Source organism: Penicillium daleae (genome assembly GCF_028827525.1).
Source record: "Penicillium daleae strain IBT 16125 chromosome Unknown utg000006l_segment0_segment0, whole genome shotgun sequence".
NCBI lineage: Eukaryota > Fungi > Ascomycota > Eurotiomycetes > Eurotiales > Aspergillaceae > Penicillium > Penicillium daleae.
In genome coordinates, this window is record NW_026623154.1 from 1,554,783 (window position 1) to 1,572,742 (window position 17,960).

Below are 17,960 nucleotides of genomic sequence, written 5' to 3' on the forward strand. Positions count from 1 at the left end.
GGAGAAAGATGGCCTCTGATCGAGGCGATAAGCGGGGGTGAGCCCAGGCTGCGGTTGTCTGTGGTTTTAGCGCGCCAGGAGAAGGGGGGGTCGGTATGACGGATACAGCCGACGGTCGTTGTCGGGCTCAAAACACGCAACAATAACTAAGGCTGGGGAAGGAATATTTCTATTGTCTAAGTTCTTGATTTGATTTTCTTTGCTTTTTCTTCCAGCGGAGATTTACTGGAATCCCTTGAGTGAAGGTAATGACCCTTCAAAGGACGGCTGTGCTCTCCCCTCCCAGAAGCTCTCAACAGGCTGACTATCAACACCATTTTGGATCTCTGCAGCCACCTTTTCATTTTCCCGCCACACTCGAAGAATGTTCTCACCGACCAGCTTCTTGATTTGCTCATCCGTTGCACCACGCCGCATCACTGCTTCGATAAGCCTCGGATACGAAGACACATCCTCGAGTCCATTTGCAACACTCCCTGTTCCGTCAAAATCACTCCCTTTTGATATATTAATATGAACGTTTTCCAATCAATTGACAGGGGCTTTTACCGATTCCAACATGGTCCCACCCAGCAAGTGACGCAGCATGAAAGATGTGATTCACGACATCATTCAGATTGGCATTTTCCGGATCCTCAGGCCGGACAAATTTCTTCGCAAAAAAGATCATGATAACACCACCATTATCGCTCAGCATTCGAAGCACATCGTCTGGCACATTCCGCATACTTTTCCCGATACTGTAACATCCAGAGTGAGAAAATATCACAGGTGTCCGAGTTATAGCCAGGACATCCCTCATGGTTCGATGAGAAGTATGGGAGAGGTCGACCATCATCCCGAGACGATTCATTTCGCGGATAGCAGCATGTCCAAAGTCACTGAGTCCGCTGTCTTTTCCTGTTTCGGTAACGGTCGACGCAGCGGTGGCGAACGCATTATCACAGTTATGGGTGACTGTGATATACCGTACGCCAAGCTCATATAGCTGACGAATAACAGCAATCGACGATCCGATTTGGTGCAAACCCTCGGCACCGAGCATAGATGAAATCCGCTTTCTTTTGAAGCTTTGTAAAGCACATCTGGCATTATCACAATACTGAAGGTCCTTATAATTGGCGATCAAGCGTTTCGCTACATCAATCTGCTCCAGAGTGTCTCGAACGGAGTGCTATTGCTCTCGATGTTAGTCCTCAGGCTAGGGGCGATTAAGGAGGGAAGACAATACATTCGGATCGTCAAGGTGTACAATTCGGGGACACTAGTTGCCTTGTGAGTCCTCCTCAAGCTTGGATTCGTGGGGTTCACTTCTTTATTACCTCGACAAACACAGACCAGAACTGCCCGCCCACTCTTCCCATTTTCATGCGTTTCAGATCCGTATGAGATGCTAGGCCTTAAACGCAACCACAGTCAGTACAACTGGTATCCCTCGGCCCTAGGTAACTCTCACCAGTGTCAAACTGTAAGTTGTCACCGTATATTTGATTGTTGAGCTGCAGCCGAACAAGGAAAGGCAAGTCATTATGTCCGTCAATCAGAGGTGTCTCAGAAAGGAGTCGGTTTTTTCGAGTCTCATAGTCTAGTGGGTCGATGCTTTGTCCGTATAGTATGCTTTTGGTATTTGCGGCTATCCACACCCCGAGAGCAAGAGAAGCAATAGTGATAATCTTGACTGGATTCCATATACCTGGAGTAGGTGTACGGCGAACCACCAGCCGGCTTCGATTTTCACCTCTAGAATTCAATCTGTGGTCGGCGGCGGACTGTGATTGCATGGCAGCGGCATCGCTCATCAGAGCACGGCTATCTTGGCCATCCATTGTTGGCAAAAGCAATCCGTGTCAGAATGCCAAGAAGATTTGATGCCCCTAGATTGCTGATAACAGAATAAATCTGAAGAGGTTGTCAAGCACGAAACCTATTATTCATTTCTACATACGAGTGGTAGCCCCCTCGGAGGAAGATCGGCGAGTTTCCTCTGGCTCAATGAGAGCAAATCAAATGAGCCAAATGTTATCAGTGCACAGCTCACGCAGGCACGCCCGCTAATGCCTAGTTGGGAAGGTAGGTCAATCAGCGTGAACTGCGGCAATTGGTCGCTGGTGCCGTAGTGGGTCTGTCTGTCGGAGAGAGCGCGGAGAGAGCACGGAGAGAGTGATCGGAGAAAGAGAACTCTTGGCGCGAGAGCAGACATTCTCCACACATTGATAGATAGCAATCGGGTTAATGTTACAGTGAGGCTGCACAACTATAGAGACCATGTCCCCGTGCGCGGCGATAGCTTGCGATACATAAGCTTGCTGATAGCGGCTGGCTGCATGCTGGTGCCGGCTCATAGTTATCCCAAACCACCATGTTGTCAGCAATTATCTTTTCGCTTGCCCTGGGGGTTGCAACAGCCCAGCCGAGGGCTGGGAAGGGCCCTGAACTTCTTCCACGTGCGGATGTGCAGACTGCGTTCATCGACGTCGCCGTCGCGACACTATGGACCGATCCCACTAAGCCACGGCCCATTGACGAGCCAGCTCTTACCAACCCCGTGGAAATCCAAACTTGGCTGGATTCCATGAACGTTTCGCAGTTCCGTGATCTCACGGACAATAGCCGCACCCAGACACAAGCACTCTACGGTGTCCCCGTCGACATCCTCAACTACCAGGATGGGTGGTACGAAGTGGCTGTTCCTGGGCAGCCGACACCAAAGAATACGCTCGGCTACCCTGGCTGGATCCCTGCAAATCAAGTGTCGCTTGACGCAAGCTATGGAAAGCTGCAGTCGACCAAGCCATTTGCCACAGTTAATAAGGTCCCAACTGCTGCGCTTTACCGTGACGCACGCTTGGAATTGAAGTACGTTGAACTCAGCTACGACACTCGTCTCCCCGTCCTCAGTCAGACCGGTGGCGTCGTTCAGGTGGCTCTTCCAAGCGGTGGATCAGCGTACCTGTCCACGAGTGATGTAACAGTCTATGACTCGGACAAGGCAATTCCCTACCCAACCAAAGAAGACCTGGTCAACACTGCAAAGATGTTTCTCGATCGCCCATACTTGTGGGGTGGCATGTCGGGATTTGCGTTTGATTGCTCAGGATTTACGCATACCATTTACCATGCTCATGGCATCACGATTCCGCGAGATTCAGATGCCCAGGCTGATTTCACTGGACACGGCACAAGCGTTTCCAAGGAGGACTTGCAACCTGCAGATCTCATCTTCTATGCGAGTAACCAGAGCGACCCGAGTACCATTTACCATGTTGCCATGTACGTTGGGAATGGAAAGATGGCCGAGGCCTATGATGCTGGAACGCCAGTCAGGATCACCCCCGTGCGCCTTGAAGAGGACTACTGGGGTGCAGAGCGATTCCTGAAGGAATAACCGGAACCGACTCTTCAGCTTCTAAATAGTACGACCATACATATCAAGCGATCTAGATTGAAGATAAAAAAGAACTCCATTCTGGATAAGAACGCTCCACTCAATCGTAGAAAATGCACGTCGCACTTCTTCGCGGATCCTGTTCATTTCCCAAGTCAGGAAAATATCATATCCTGAAGCAATGATATTAATTATTTGATGGAGATTTCCCCTGGGAGATCTCCAGGGAAGATTCCTGTTAGGAGGCTTCCAGGATCAGCGCCCGTTTGCTCGATTGGCTAAGCAGCCTATCTAGGCCCGCTTCTTTGCTTTCTTCTTCTTCCTTCCTAGATAGTTGTCGTGGAGCTCGAATTCGATCGATTTGCCTTCTTGAGTCCCTTTGCGTAGTGGCACCAGTAGTGCCATCATTATTGGATCACAATCTCGCTGCAGATAGGGATCAAAGGCTATAAGCCCGTTTACCCCGGTTACCTTGTCTTTCTGGATTATTCCGCAGTACCGCTTGAAGTATTAACTACAGGGGTTCAACAAAAATAATCACGCTCTATACAAGCCCCACTGTTTCTCTGCCGGATTTTATATTACTAAGAGACTATCTGATCAACCAGATGATCTCTAAAATCGTATGAGGTAGGCGGAAGGGCAGGTGGCAAGTTCTGGCTGACCGCCCGGTGTATAGAGGGGCGATTTTTTTTGTTGGACCCCTGTAACTAGGCTGAAACGGACAATCGCCTAACCGGACAATTACAATCACAAACCAGGAAATGTCGAAGTGGATACTTGGGGTGGAGAGGCGGCTTCACCAATCAACGGTCAGGCGATCCCTTAAGAGGCGGGGTGTTCTGTCCGAACACACTCCGAAAAAAGCTTGTTAGTGCTTGGTATATGGTACTCTGGGGTTTCAATGTAACCTTAGCCCGGAGCCACTGACGTGTCTAGGCACGGACAAGAATGGAGAGATAAGGTCAATATCCGGGCTAGTCCGATAGTTTACTCTTAAGGCCTGACATCCGCACTTCTCGCCTCAAAATCGCATCACTTTACCTTACTATCACCGCGACGCGCACTTGGCTATGGACGAAAAACTGAGGACCGAGCCTGCGCCTGGTGTCCACGAGGTGGGCTACACCTCCTTGATCAAGCCCCAGGCTCGCAAACCCTACGACTCCAGCGTAGCTTTCGAGGAATATCTCTATTATGCGAACAGAACCCGAGAGGAAGAACTGGGTTTAGTAGCACCGCATTCCAATGTTCGGAAGCTCTTTCAGAAGGCCGCCGAGACAGACGCCCAGGATCACATCCCATCCACGGTTCTGACTGAGGCAGACTTTAGAAACCCGGACAGGCGGCTGCAGATCACCGATGAGGAATGGACAAATGCAAGTCGTGCCTTTAGGTCTGCCTCGACTGGTGCTTGTGAGTTTGATTCAATGCCCAAATCCTTTCAAGGCCTAAGTGGGGGCTATAATATTTACTGATAATCTGCACAGGCTTTTTCCTTATTACCACGGACATTTTGGGACCCTACGGCTCGGGCTATACTATGGGTACCTTAGGATGGGGGCCAGGTGTGACATCGTTGTGGTAATACCGGTCAGATCAGAAACTAACTGTGAAAATAGGCGTCGCTTTCTATACAGTCTTTGGATTTATGGCTGGTTACTCTGGCTATCTCGTCTACCGTGTCTTTCTTGGAGTTGATAGCTATGAGTTTCCCACTCGGAACTACGGGGATCTGGCGTTTAGAACGGTTGGCCGATATGGACGCTATATCACCAATTTTTGCCAAGGTCTCGCACTGCTGCTTCTTACCGGTCAAGTCACGATTCAATTTGGACAGAATATCTCCCAGATGTCCAAGTTCAAGTTATGTTATGCCGTTTGCCCTGTGATTTTCGCTTGCGCAGGTTTCGTGATCTCGCAAATCCGTACGTTACGGGCCTATGGATGGGTGGCAAATCTAGCAGTCTGGTTGAATATCTTTGTTATTCTTATGACTATGGGTGTTATGGCCAACTCTCCGCCTAACTACGCCGTCGCTATACTCGGATCCGCGGGCAGCGCTGTGGACCGGGATACTATCCTTCCCGATAAGCAGGGCAACTATCCTCCTATTATCCATTACAACAATATCCCTCCTGATGGGCTGATCGGCTCTCTGAATGGGATGCTGTCAGGTGTCCTGGCTTATGCGGGTGTTCAGCTCTTTGTGGAGTTCTTGGCTGAAATGAGACGACCTCGCGACTTCATCAAAGCTATGTGGGGTGCCCAGTTTTTCATTTACAGTGTGTACTTGATTTATGGCTGCGTTGTCTACCGCCTTCAAGGGCAATATAGCTATAACCCGAGCTACCAGGGAGTGAGCACCTATGGATGGCAGACGGCCGGGAACATGATCACATTGATCGGTGCTCTCATTGCCGGTGGCCTCTACGGAAACATTGGTGTCAAGGTTGTCTATAACAACATCTTCTTGGATATCTTCAAAGCGCCCCCTCTCACCACCCGAGTTGGCAAGATCATGTATGCCATTCTGTGTCCCATTTGGTGGATCATCGCATTTGTTATTGCCGCTGCCATTCCGGATTACATGGGCTTTGTTTCGGTCATCTCGGCATCAATGCTTCTCAACCTTACATATAGCTTCCCGCCCCTCTTTGCACTAAGCTTCGATATCCAGAAGAACGGCATTCGACAAGGTGAAGGGTTTGATCCGATCACGGGACGAGTCACGAGGGAGGGTAGCACCGCTCAGAAATATCTTCGTGGATTCCTTGCGGGCGGCATCTTCCAAGTTGGCATTAACATTTGGCATATTCTTTATTTCCTCGCATCACTATCGATGTGTGGTCTGGGAATGTATGCCGCTGTCACTGGTATGTCGAATTTCGTTGCTCCTTCAAAATCCGTAAAAAGCAACTCTAACCCTCCTGACAGGAATGATCGACGCATTTACCACGGACCAGTTGACATCCTTCACGTGTGTCTCACCTCTCAACCTCAATCCATAGTGTCTTTGAAGCAAACATTTTTGAAGTATTTGGCTTTAGGTTATTTCACGGTGTTTTCAGCAGGCCCTGTCGTCAAATTGATATCTGAAAAACCAACCAGAGCCTAGAATCTACATCTTCGCGCGAGTTATGCCACTACATGTACTGCTATATTTCGATGTCAAACAGATTGAAATATACAGTGCTCTCGAATCCAATCTACAAATATTTCGTCTAATCTGCTTTAAAAAATTAACTAGGAAGGCCCGAGGAGCTAATATATTTAGTAAAGAGGTTACTAACCTTAGCTATCGTAGCGGATATACTCGGAATATCACTATCCGTAGTTATAGACGCTAGGTATTAATATAAGTAGGTAAAACCCCTACTTAAAGGAATATCGTTTACTTCGCTAAATATAAATAGATTAAAAACACTTAGAGCTACCAAGAATACAATTTACAGATTAAGTAAATCGTGATATATATAGAAAGTACTATATATCCTCTTAGCAAAATTGATAGACTAGCGAACTATCTCGGAATTACTAGCCGGAGTAACTATATCTAAAATCGCTGTAGAATAGGGATATACTATAACCTATTGTCAGCATATAAGTATGCGTGTGCATAAGATCTTACGTCTGCTTCCTACTCTGTTGGATCCTGGAGGAATCATGTTGCATAAACCATCCTGCTTACCCTGCTTACCCTGCTTGATATATCATATTGATCTTCAACAATCGCATCAACATTGCCTACCTAGGCAGGAGACTACGTAACACTCCAAAATGACCTCGAATGTTCTTGATTTCCTCATGTGATATTCACTATGTTCCTCATGTTATAAATTGCACTCTGTTTCCTAGTTAGAATGAACAAGTTTGACATCTCTTTTATCACGGGTAGAATTACCGGGCATAGTAGACCATCCGGATCAACCTTCCACTGCTTGATTCTTCTGTCTGATCAGCCGATTGTGTTCTATCCTGATTCGTCGCTCTTCCATAATCGTGGCACTTTGATTAGTGCGCACGAACGATTTCTTCTTCTACGGTTTAATGACCAGACGCACAAGGTAGAATTTAAATTTAAAGACTGGGAGGATATTCGTGCTATAGGACTATTAGGATTATAATTACTTATTACCGAAGAGGCGGATTAAAATATAAACTTTAACTTTAATAGCGTTAGCTTTTAGCCGAGAGGGATCGGCTTTATAGAGATATACTAAAGAAAATATAAGTATCGTAACCTTAAAAGACGATAGATTCCGAAGAGCACTAAAGGAATATCTACGAATAAACACTTTTTTACTATCGACGAAGGGTTCTACTATAGAGAGATATTCTCGCCGAGTTACTCCTAAAAAGACTTAAATTACGGCACTTAGATAGTCGGAAGGCTCTAGTAGCTTTAGAGTTCCTTTGTAGAGAGATAGACTTAATAGCCTATCGAAACTCCCTATAACCTTAAAATAGAAGATACCTATATAGAAAGCTAATAGAAGAGTTCGTTTTGTACTGCTAGAATAATATCTATAAAGCTAATACTCTTTTTATCTAGGCTCGTGGCTTATAGAAGGTAGTTATATCTTTACTAGTGCCATAAGTCCCGCCACTAACTCGTCGATGAGATTGGATTTACGGAAATATACTTCGAGTGTGATCGTTAATTTACTAAGTCTTAGGAATAGGAAGATCACTGCAGAGAGCATCTTGATCATCCAGAAGCACTCATTCGATGTAACCCCCTGATATTCCGCCATACCCCTATCAAAGCAGGGTTGTGTCCGTTCTGCTTAGGGAACAAGAAATTAGATTCGTCTAAAAGGATGGTTCAATTTTTTGTAAGTCCACTAGAATGGCATAATCCAGCCTATTTACAACAATTGAAAGGCAACTTCAAGTGTGAGCATACCGCTTGCTAGGTGGATTTTGGAAGTGCGGCGGAATTGATATATCACCTTGTCTATCTACTGCTGGCGGCCTCGACGTGAATCTCCTCAAAAGAGGAAGTTTGAGATTGATGATACGCCTTGATTGGGCATTAAATGAGAAGGTTTGGTTGTGAAAGGTGGTAGGATTGCATTTTGTCTGGATTTACTGTAGATTGCTGTTTCATGATCTATTGATACTGTGACATAAGGCTAGAGGGAATTGAGGCTTTAGTCGACTGGAAGACACGATGTAATAATGCTATTGTCTTATTTTATGAATTTGCGTTATTTCATATTAACTAAGCTGCAGCTCTGCCGCGGTGAATATGGTGCTCGTAAGGCCCTTTCCTGATGGTCATGCGCCAAACAACAGACTCTACCCAATCCTCCGTTTCTAACGTTTCGCAAAATTTTAAACTTAACGCACTCAGCCTTGGAAGACTTTGAAGAGTGAGTGAAAGCAAAGCATGCATAGCCTCGCATTGGCAACACCATGCTTTTGGTTTCTTTTGTACCCTGCGTCGTATATTTCGCTTCCGACTCCGTACCTCATTGACTAAAGCCTCAGTCTTTGCTTTTAAATATTCGTAATCAGACTCACAGTCTGAGTCATGTTCAATGAAGATATCCATATTTTGCTCTTCCGTTGTGTTCGTCTTTTCGATTTTTTCTTTCTTCGCAACATGACCACACTGGTAGTGGAATTTTTCCTCACTCTTGCGCTTCAAAACACCTAGTGCAGGACATGGATTGAGATTGTAGTCTGATGTTTATGAGGCCAAATCGCTAATTGCAGCACATACTGATCTATACTTGTGCCCAGACTCCAGCATGAAACCTAGTTTAATAGAACGTTGCAGATTCGGAGCTGAAAACTGCTCAGGGAATCGGCGCCCCATTCACAGGGGAAAATCGTGAATGGGAAATCGACTGTAGATAAAATGAGTGGCAGGCAGAGGATATGTTAAATACAAATCTGCAGAGTTGGTTCATCCTTGATATTGGGATAGGACCAATTCCTCTGTGCCTTAGATGCCCCATGGGATACTCGAGAATGACTTGAAAGCGCTGTCTCGGAACCCGGTAATTATATATAACGCAGCAAGGGGACGAATATACCTCTAGATGTACATCTTCTGCGTGTTACTTCCTAAACGAACTTAGAGCCTCGTCAGGGCCTATCGTGGCCTAGTATTCGTTAAACATTGTTCTCTTATGCCCAATTGTGCCACAATTACCACAGCGAGGTGGGTTCCTCTGATAAGAGTATTGCCGTGCCCGCACTAGGCTCAGCTTCCACTACTGCAGTAGTAGTATTGGTGGTAGTAGCCTGAATAAACTCGTTCTCCCATTGCTCCTTTGTACAGCCCTTAGGTCTGTAGGTACGCAAGCTAGGAATACCACGTTTTCTCTGCTGTTTAGTGTTCGCAGCGCGTAATCGGTCGAGTTCGGTTAAGTATAGAGTTTTGTTATTCATACTTGAACGCGCACTTTTTGCTAATTGTTGAACTTGCACTAAAGCACTCTCAATATCTAGCCCTGACTGGTGAGCCTGCTTTAGTAGCTTGCTAATTGACCTTGTTTGACGCTGAATTTCAATTAGTTTCTAGGGTGTATAGGGAATAAATCCACTGCTTCTACTATCACCTGCCCTACTCCCTCGGGGGCTAGGAGTAAAGAGCTGGATATTCAGTTTATCTAATACCCTTTGCGCAGAGAGGAATAAGTCTAGCACCAGCAAATGCATTTGCTATAGTTGATGGTGTATATGCCTTATTGCGCGCAAGAGGGTAGTTAGACAAGAAATCTAGCTTATTAATATAGCCCACACTAACTATTCACCATCATTGATTGGACTAATTGACTATATGCTCGCTTATTAATAGAAAAACAACCTAGTTATATCGTGTGGCTAGAGCAAGTGGGATGAATATGATGGTATATATGTAGGTATGATATTGTTCTCTTAGCAAATCTGATCTAATTAAGTAGTCATATGACTTCTATGTCTATCTAATATCAAGAGACGCCATTTCCCTTTTGTTCGGCTAGTAGTTAATGGTATAAAGTGGGTTTTTAACCATCGAAGACTAATGGCATTGGTTGTCTATCTATTGTTACTAACTTCAATAGGCTAATTGCGAGGGTAGTTAATTTGCGAAGAAAACCAAGCTAAATTGTAGGTTTTGGCTTTGAATATGATTGTTGGGGGTAGCGCCCATCCACCTGCGCTAATTGTTTCAATAGCTGTAACCCATTCACGATTACCAGGTTCAATTTTGGCCCTCCTTCTATAATAGCCAGTATATGTGACTACCTTAGTAGTGCTGCAAAGGCCCATAGCAAAGCTGGTCTCATCAAAATTATAGATATTATCTTGATGGATACCGTTTGTGTGAATAACATCTTGAACAAGGTCAAACCACTGCTGAATAAGCTTTGAATCTTCACAGAGAGCACGCTGATAATATATTCGGCGTGAATAGCGAGAATCAAGCTCTGGTTTGCGTTTAATGTAGTTGGTGACCCGGTTTTTCCCCAGTACTAATGAGGTGTCCTTGCCACGCTGAGAGAGTATCAAATTGGCCATATCTCGCACTAATTCATTCCGGGGATCAATTCCACAATCACGTCGCACAGATAGTTTTTCGTCATTTTTGAGAGCTTGAATAGCAAGTAATAACCTGACCTCCTGATTCTCACGCGTATAGGCAGAATTGTTGCGAATTGGTGGCATGGTGGATGGGCAAAGTAGTAGGGGTGATTAGAAAGACGCGTTTTTGTTGGGGTGCGCAGCTCGCTTGGGAATTACGTTATTTGGATGGCTCTCTCGCCATCTCTCTTTCATGCTTAGTTGCTTCGTTGAATGTTCCCATGTTGATTTGATATCTTCAGGCTTGAGCGCAACATACGAGTGTATTAGCAGAAAAGGTACTCCACAATATGCGCAACGGGCGGTCATCAATTCCGAGAATCGCGAAGTAGGAAGCGAGAGAAAGACATATGAAAGTCTCCCCTCCTGCCGAGTAATTCAAGGATCAGAAGAGTACAATCTGCCCATCTTGATGGACGGGCAAAATTTAACACTTCGCTAAATATTGTAGGTGGCCCTAGGAATGGTTAAAGGTCCAGTTCCCTCTCCCTCCCTTACACCTTTGTGTTGCGACGATTTGTTAGATACTCTTTGACTCGAGGACGGCTTTCAAACGCTTGTATGAGTTTCTCCATCGCTGTTGGTAGGTTCTTCTAAATGCCGAAAAATTAGCACTGAACGCGTGTTGTTCAGAACAAATGTTGTTTTCACACACCGGAAGGGTTCCAATTTTCTCATCGTTATCAATGGATTGGAACACTACAAAATCTGCGTAGGTTATCCTATCGCCGAGAAGGAATGGGCCACCACAGTCAGAGTAATACTGAGATAGTACTCTGTAGTAATTGGGCACATATTCATTCTGGTAATCATCTGTGGGCTTCCTCCTGTTCGCAACCCACTGAGCCTAATGTTTTGATCAGAGTGGTCCTGTACTATGGCAGAATGCATCGTAACTTACTCTCCAGTCGATATACATATCCGATATAGCGTCGACTAGGTACGTGTCGAGACTTGTTTGTCCGTCATAGTCGCCCATCTCTCGAGATAGATAACGCAAGATAGGTATATGCTGGAATATGTAAATCACTGGTCACAGCCCTTAGCCGATCAAAACAAACCTGGCTTAACTTATTGTCATTATATTCAAGTACTGGCACCTTGCCTGTCCGAGAAATGCCGTTCTCCAGAAGTTTTGAGGCCGTTGTAGCCCAGCTGTCATCATAGGGATAACGTATATCTTGAAATGGGAGACCAGCATCTACCAGAAATAGCCTTTCCATCCCGAAATTCCTTGTCAGTGAGGATTTGCATCCATAGCTTATGGACCTCACCGAATAACTTCTCCACGACCAAGACTTCCGATGTCCAAGTAATGGAGAACCAATCTGGCAGACGAGGCCATCTCAAGTGATATAGAAATCGAGGCTCCTTTGGGAACGTCTGAGGATAAAATGTGAATCATAAACGAAGATGGTTTGATTTAGATAATATATTCAACCCGTGTACGGAGTATAAGGTGAGGGAGAGGTTTATATGCACATGTTCTGGTCGCGAGACCGTCGTGTATTTTTTGGTCCGCAGGTACATCCCGTCATAACTTACCCGCAATAGCCGTTCGCTGACATTTGAAATGGATCCGCTCAGGGGTAAAGATGCTCTTTGAAATTGTCATTCGCGGATAGTACCTCGGTAGTCCATATCCCCTCTTCCACAATATCTTCCCCTCGCTGACGACAGAGTGCGGGCCGCGGAAGTTGCGGGACATTTTCGTCACGTAGAGGTGGCATACGCTAACCATTCCAAAGGATCAAGAGCTGTCTCACATCAACAAGGTATTTCTCCAATTTCTCAACCTGCACCAACCTACTGTTTACATAATCAGTCGCTGCTAACTATTCACCTATTAACCACTTATTGTCCTGGCAAAAATCCTATCGTGTCCCGGGGAAGAAGATTCTTCGTTTTTTGGAGCCAATGTCAGAATCTAGATAGTGCCAGACATTAGGGAAGGACATGTCACTTTCCACCATGGCGACAACAGCTCTACAAGGATGGCATCCAGGCGAGCTGGCAGTCCAACGCAAGCTTGGATTCGCGGATGCCGTCAATGATCGCTGGCTCCATATAAGCAACTTTCTGCCTGAGCAGCACCGCAAATTTCACACGTCAAATTTACTCTTGGCTCCAGTTACGACTATCGATGAGGTTGACCGTCCTTGGGCATCGGTGGTGGCTGGACCTAGTGGTTATTTCGGGTTCGTGAAAAGTCCGGATCCGACAACCCTATCCATCAGCGCTGGACTTTGGGAAGGAGATCCACTTCTGGATACCCTGAAAGCACGGATCAACCCGAAGCATCGACTGGCTGCAAGACCCGAGAGATTCCTGGTTGCTGGCTTAGGTATCGACTTTGAAACACGCAGATGTAACAAGTTTGCGGGCTTTATACGGAGTGTGAGCACTACTACAGTGTCAGAGTATCATTTTGACTTGCAAGTCGCGGAAGCCTTAGGGTAAGTGTAACACGGACAAGATCATCTAGGTCTTTCACAAATGTCCACTGCTAAGTGATTGATAGAAATTGCCCAAAGTATATCAATATCCGAAAACTTATTCCTTACCGACATACGCGACCTGTGGTTGCGCACAGGCAAGAAAACCTGACACCCCATCAACGGCTGCCAAAAGAGGTCATTGAGTTTATTCTCAAATCTGACACAGTATTTGTGGGCTCTATCTACAAATCAGAGAGTTCAAATCGACGATGTTCCCTTCACACGCAGGGATGAATGTTAGAAGCGGCTTACCAGGATTCGTGCGCGTCAGCCCATCTGATGGTCGGACTTTGATACTTCCGGATTATTCGGGAAGCGGATTTTTTCCAGCCTGGGAAACATCGAGGCTAGCAGATCGGGTGGCGTAACTATAGTTTCGTTCACAACTGGCGATATCCTCTATACGACGGGTCTAGCTGAGAATCTCGTGGGGCCATCTGTAGTAAAGATCATGGCCAGGCATACGGCTATTACGTCAATGCAGGTGACGGCATTTGTGTTCGTTCGAGACGCTCTCCCTGTTCGACAACAACCGGGAACCACTGTTGAGCGCAGTCCGTACAGCCCAAACGTCAAATACCTCGTGGAAGAGAGTGGGAATCAGGCGAGTAGTGCTGTGCAATCTCGAGCACGGCTTCAAGACGCAGTCCAGATTTCCTCCGATCTTGCCGTGTTTAGGTTCAAGGTAATTACCAAATCCGGTGTCAGCGACCTGAGCGTTCGGCCTGGACAAGCCATCGTTCTGGACTTTATGGATTGGATAGGTCCGCCCCAGTACCAACATATGGCACATTCTGCACCAAGATCACTCAATGATGATTGTGTGCGTACATGGACTGTTTCTAGTATGCATGAAAACCAATATGTACCATGGTTTGAATTAACAACGCGCGAGATGAAAGGGGGCGCTGTAACAGGCGCTCTGTTCGATATGTTGAGGAAGCACCCATCAAATGAATTAGTGCGGCTTGGTTCGTTTGATGACCCTGTTTTCGCAGATATCAGGTACCACAGGTGACTTTTCCTTGCATCATGGCAAGGTCAATGTGCTATGGGTAGCTGGGGGGATTGGAATAACTCCATTCCTAGCGATGCTAAGTGCACTTGTGGAACGCGGCTCGACAGCCGAGGGTGACATTATGCTAGTTCTGGCAACAAAAGATGCAAAGGCCATGTTAGGCTTGATGAGACAATCTCTTGAAAAAATATCGTTGGCGGTCCATATCAGAATTGACATATTCACCCATGATGAGCAGATTGACGTCAAGGATCTCGAGAAGCTGCCCCAGACAATTTCCGTACACAGAGATCGTATTCGACCTGAACATTGGGCCAATGTACCTAAGGATAAAGAGGTCTTTATCTGTGGCCCGAACGATTTTGGGGACTCGGTTACTGCGGGGTTGCGAGCTGCTGGTCTACCGCTAGGCCAAATTCAAAGGGAAGGATTTCATTAAAGGGTGCAATGGTTCGAAAATACCAGATAATGGTCATAGAAAGAGAAATAGACTACGTACATACTTTCCATTTATACCCTGATCTAATTCGCAATCTCTGAGAAACAAGAAACAATTATTATGCTGCTCAAGATCACGAAACTCCGTGTGATTCCGCCATTATAACCTTGCAGTACTAAGTGTCGTCACTAGTCGCTCGATTGACGGTAGTTGCAATGATCGTGACGGCCGAGGGTAATATTAATTGAGTGAATGGCACTATGAAGTGGAATTACCTTCTGGGAATAATACACCGAATCATGCCGACCAGTATCTCGACCTCGCTATGTCTCATATTTGTTCTTCGTAAGCTACTTTATCCCAGAATAAACCAGGATGGAGACTCAATCCAGGCGTTTGGGGCTATGAAAAGAAAATCCGTTTGACTAGAAATCAAGTGCGAGGCTAGATAAGGATTTTATAGCGTCGGACTCAACTGGTCTAGCAGTTATAAAAACAATATTAGCCCAGTAAGATAGAATTATATGGAGAACTGAGCAAGGAATTCTACGGCATCTGTACTGTAAATATGGCAGTGGCTTTGATTTAAGAATATGGCTCTCAACTCCTGCGCATGGAGATCACTCCGTGTAGCATGGTTCCAAGTATGTGTTATCCTGGTTGAACCACACGCATGAAGCGATACTAGCCGCAGAAGACGAATCCAAGACCGTTCTTCGTTGGATGAAGGTGGGTTGAGATAAGTGACGAATAGCTAGGTTAATTGCATTCTACCTGAGAAATATAACAAATGGCGCCTATGATACACTCACAAAATTTTTTGATGGGGTGTCTGTTTTCGGTGCCACCGTTTAGACGAGCGACAGCACTCGGTTTCACAGCTTTTGATTCGCCAATTTTCCGTCCTTTTATGCGGTGAGAATTAAAAAAAAGGTTACTCATCGTGATCCAATCCCCAGGATCCAAAGGCAATTTTTCGGGATATGTACGGGTACTAAGGGTATTGCGGGCCGCGTTAAATTTGGACGGAGGAAAACGGGTCCGCCGAACAATGAGCGTGCGCGACAACCCTGGCAAGTTTACATATTAATCTCGAACTTTGCTGTTCAAATTACTGCATTACCAGTAGGACCACCACTTACTTTCCGACTAAGATATGACCCCTGAGCAGATTGAAGTCATTCGACAGACGGTGCCCGTGATCCAGCAGCATGGCTACGACATCACCACGGTATTCTACCGTAACATGCTCACTGCCCATCCGGAGCTAAACAGCGTCTTCAACTTCACAAGTCAGAAGACAGGCCACCAAGCCAGAGCCCTTGCGGGGGCCCTCGGTGCCTACGCCGCCAACATCGACAACCTAGTGGCCCTAGGCCCAGCCCTGGAGCTGATATGCAACAAGCACGCGTCCTTGAACATTACTCCCGAGCAATACGAGATCGTGGGCGAATTCTTGATTGGCGCGATGCAGGAGGTGCTCGCCACGGCATTCACGCCCGCCATCCAGGACGCCTGGGCTGCCGCGTACTGGCAGTTGGCGAATATCATGATTGAGAAAGAGGCCTCGTTGTACGAGCAGGACCGAAGCTGGGACACATGGAGGAATTTTACAGTGTTTGATATCATCCCCGAGTCAGACGAGATTTCGTCGTTCATCCTTCGGCCAGCCGACGGGGCATCGCTACCAGCATTCCTACCAGGGCAGTATGTGTCAGTTCGCCTACATGTGCCGCGGCTGGGATACACACAGGCCCGTCAATACTCGCTGAGTGATCGGCCGAATCCCGACTACTATCGAATCAGTGTCAAGCGCGAGACCGACCCGGCTCCAGGCGAGTCGGACCGAGAGGGACTCGTGTCTAACCTTCTCCACCTCTTCGACGCACCCAGGAAAACGATTCAAATGTCCCACCCTCGCGGTGACTTCTTCTTGACTAGCCTGCAGGACTCTTGTCCGGTGGTCTTAATAGCGGCCGGCGTTGGGATTACTCCGCTTCTGTCCATGTTCAACAGTATCGTGGACAACACGCGCAAAGTCACGCGCAGCGTCCACATGATTCATGCGGTGCGGACCACGGGCGCGCGAGCCTTTAAGAGTCACCTCGTAGCCGCCGCTAGAATGAATGTCAACGCCAAGGTGACCTTCTACGTTGAGCAATTGCGGCCGGAAGACCGAGCCGGAACGGATTTTACCCATGTTGGTCGCGTGAATGTCCATGGCCTGAACCCTCGGGATGACCTCTACTTGCATGACCGACGTGCCGAATATTACATTTGTGGGCCAGCACCATTTATGCAGAATCTGCGCGCCTCGTTGCTTACCCTTGGTGTTGAATCTAGTCGTATTAGAATGGAGCTATTCGGCTCCGGAGGCCCGGAAATAAAGGCATCACAAGCAAACTTGTAACTTTAAAGCTTGCCATCAACGAAATAAATTCCTCGTTCTTAAACTCGTTTCTGTCAAACCTATCAAGAGCGCCTCTACCTGTCCGTTGCGACACATGTTGCCTCCCAATCCAACTCGTGGTCGTGTTTCAAGAAAATGTGGGCACCACGATTTAAATTCCGTACATTTTGGTGCTAAGAGAAACGCTGTATCCGAGATGGCTAATCTTGACGGGATAAATTGGCCCGTGATCTCCTGGCTGCATCCTTGAAGTAATCACATGGTCATTTGGAATACTATTGTTCCGCCGTCTTGCGCTGTATAGCAGGCTTGAGACAGTAAAATTGCGGTGCTCATTAATCTTCAACGTACTTTCTCTTGGCAAATGCCGCTCGCTCCTATTTCAACCTTGCGCTGGAGCGTCAACACAAAAATCATAGGCTTCCAAAGCGGAATACATGCCTATAAATGATAGAAAATAATGTAAAGTTGATACGTCGACTTTCGGTTTTCAATAAAAACCTTTACGTGTCAATCGTCGCGCATGCAATTTGCTAATATACAGGAGAAGCATATAAAATCTAATTCCATTTTAACTACGTTCATTGAAATGTGGGCATTTCCCATTTAGAACTGACCATTTCCTAAGC

The 17,960-nt window shown here is 46.4% G+C and overlaps 6 protein-coding genes across 6 annotated transcripts; 4 read left to right on the top strand and 2 right to left on the bottom strand.

Annotated features, from left to right (window-relative positions):
* Positions 1 to 222: 222 nt before the first annotated feature.
* On the bottom strand, positions 223 to 1,826 carry N7458_006292 (dipeptidase; the record flags this gene model as incomplete). The annotated part of the gene is made up of 5 exons (XM_056909674.1): positions 223 to 497; positions 550 to 1,174; positions 1,232 to 1,264; positions 1,323 to 1,399; positions 1,457 to 1,826. The coding sequence occupies 5 exons, from the start codon at positions 1,824 to 1,826 to the stop codon at positions 223 to 225; spliced, it is 1,380 nt and encodes a 459-aa protein (XP_056765378.1).
* A 533-nt stretch (positions 1,827 to 2,359) lies between these two features.
* N7458_006293 (C40 family peptidase) lies at positions 2,360 to 3,385 on the top strand (the record flags this gene model as incomplete). Its single annotated transcript, XM_056909675.1, has 1 exon — positions 2,360 to 3,385. The coding sequence occupies one exon, from the start codon at positions 2,360 to 2,362 to the stop codon at positions 3,383 to 3,385; it is 1,026 nt and encodes a 341-aa protein (XP_056765379.1).
* Positions 3,386 to 4,458: 1,073 nt separating this feature from the next.
* Positions 4,459 to 6,396, top strand: N7458_006294 (uncharacterized protein; the record flags this gene model as incomplete). The annotated part of the gene is made up of 4 exons (XM_056909676.1): positions 4,459 to 4,801; positions 4,876 to 4,953; positions 5,008 to 6,261; positions 6,323 to 6,396. The coding sequence occupies 4 exons, from the start codon at positions 4,459 to 4,461 to the stop codon at positions 6,394 to 6,396; spliced, it is 1,749 nt and encodes a 582-aa protein (XP_056765380.1).
* A 5,064-nt stretch (positions 6,397 to 11,460) lies between these two features.
* N7458_006295 (glutathione S-transferase) lies at positions 11,461 to 12,311 on the bottom strand (the record flags this gene model as incomplete). Its single annotated transcript, XM_056909677.1, has 5 exons — positions 11,461 to 11,559; positions 11,622 to 11,813; positions 11,868 to 11,978; positions 12,028 to 12,181; positions 12,241 to 12,311. 5 exons carry the CDS (start codon positions 12,309 to 12,311, stop codon positions 11,461 to 11,463), a joined length of 627 nt encoding a protein of 208 aa, XP_056765381.1.
* Positions 12,312 to 12,937: 626 nt separating this feature from the next.
* Positions 12,938 to 14,921, top strand: N7458_006296 (uncharacterized protein; the record flags this gene model as incomplete). The annotated part of the gene is made up of 4 exons (XM_056909678.1): positions 12,938 to 13,422; positions 13,488 to 13,660; positions 13,839 to 14,287; positions 14,463 to 14,921. The coding sequence occupies 4 exons, from the start codon at positions 12,938 to 12,940 to the stop codon at positions 14,919 to 14,921; spliced, it is 1,566 nt and encodes a 521-aa protein (XP_056765382.1).
* Positions 14,922 to 16,077: 1,156 nt separating this feature from the next.
* N7458_006297 (globin-like protein) lies at positions 16,078 to 17,331 on the top strand (the record flags this gene model as incomplete). The annotated part of the gene is made up of 1 exon (XM_056909679.1): positions 16,078 to 17,331. The coding sequence occupies one exon, from the start codon at positions 16,078 to 16,080 to the stop codon at positions 17,329 to 17,331; it is 1,254 nt and encodes a 417-aa protein (XP_056765383.1).
* Between the last annotated feature and the right edge of the window lie 629 nt (positions 17,332 to 17,960).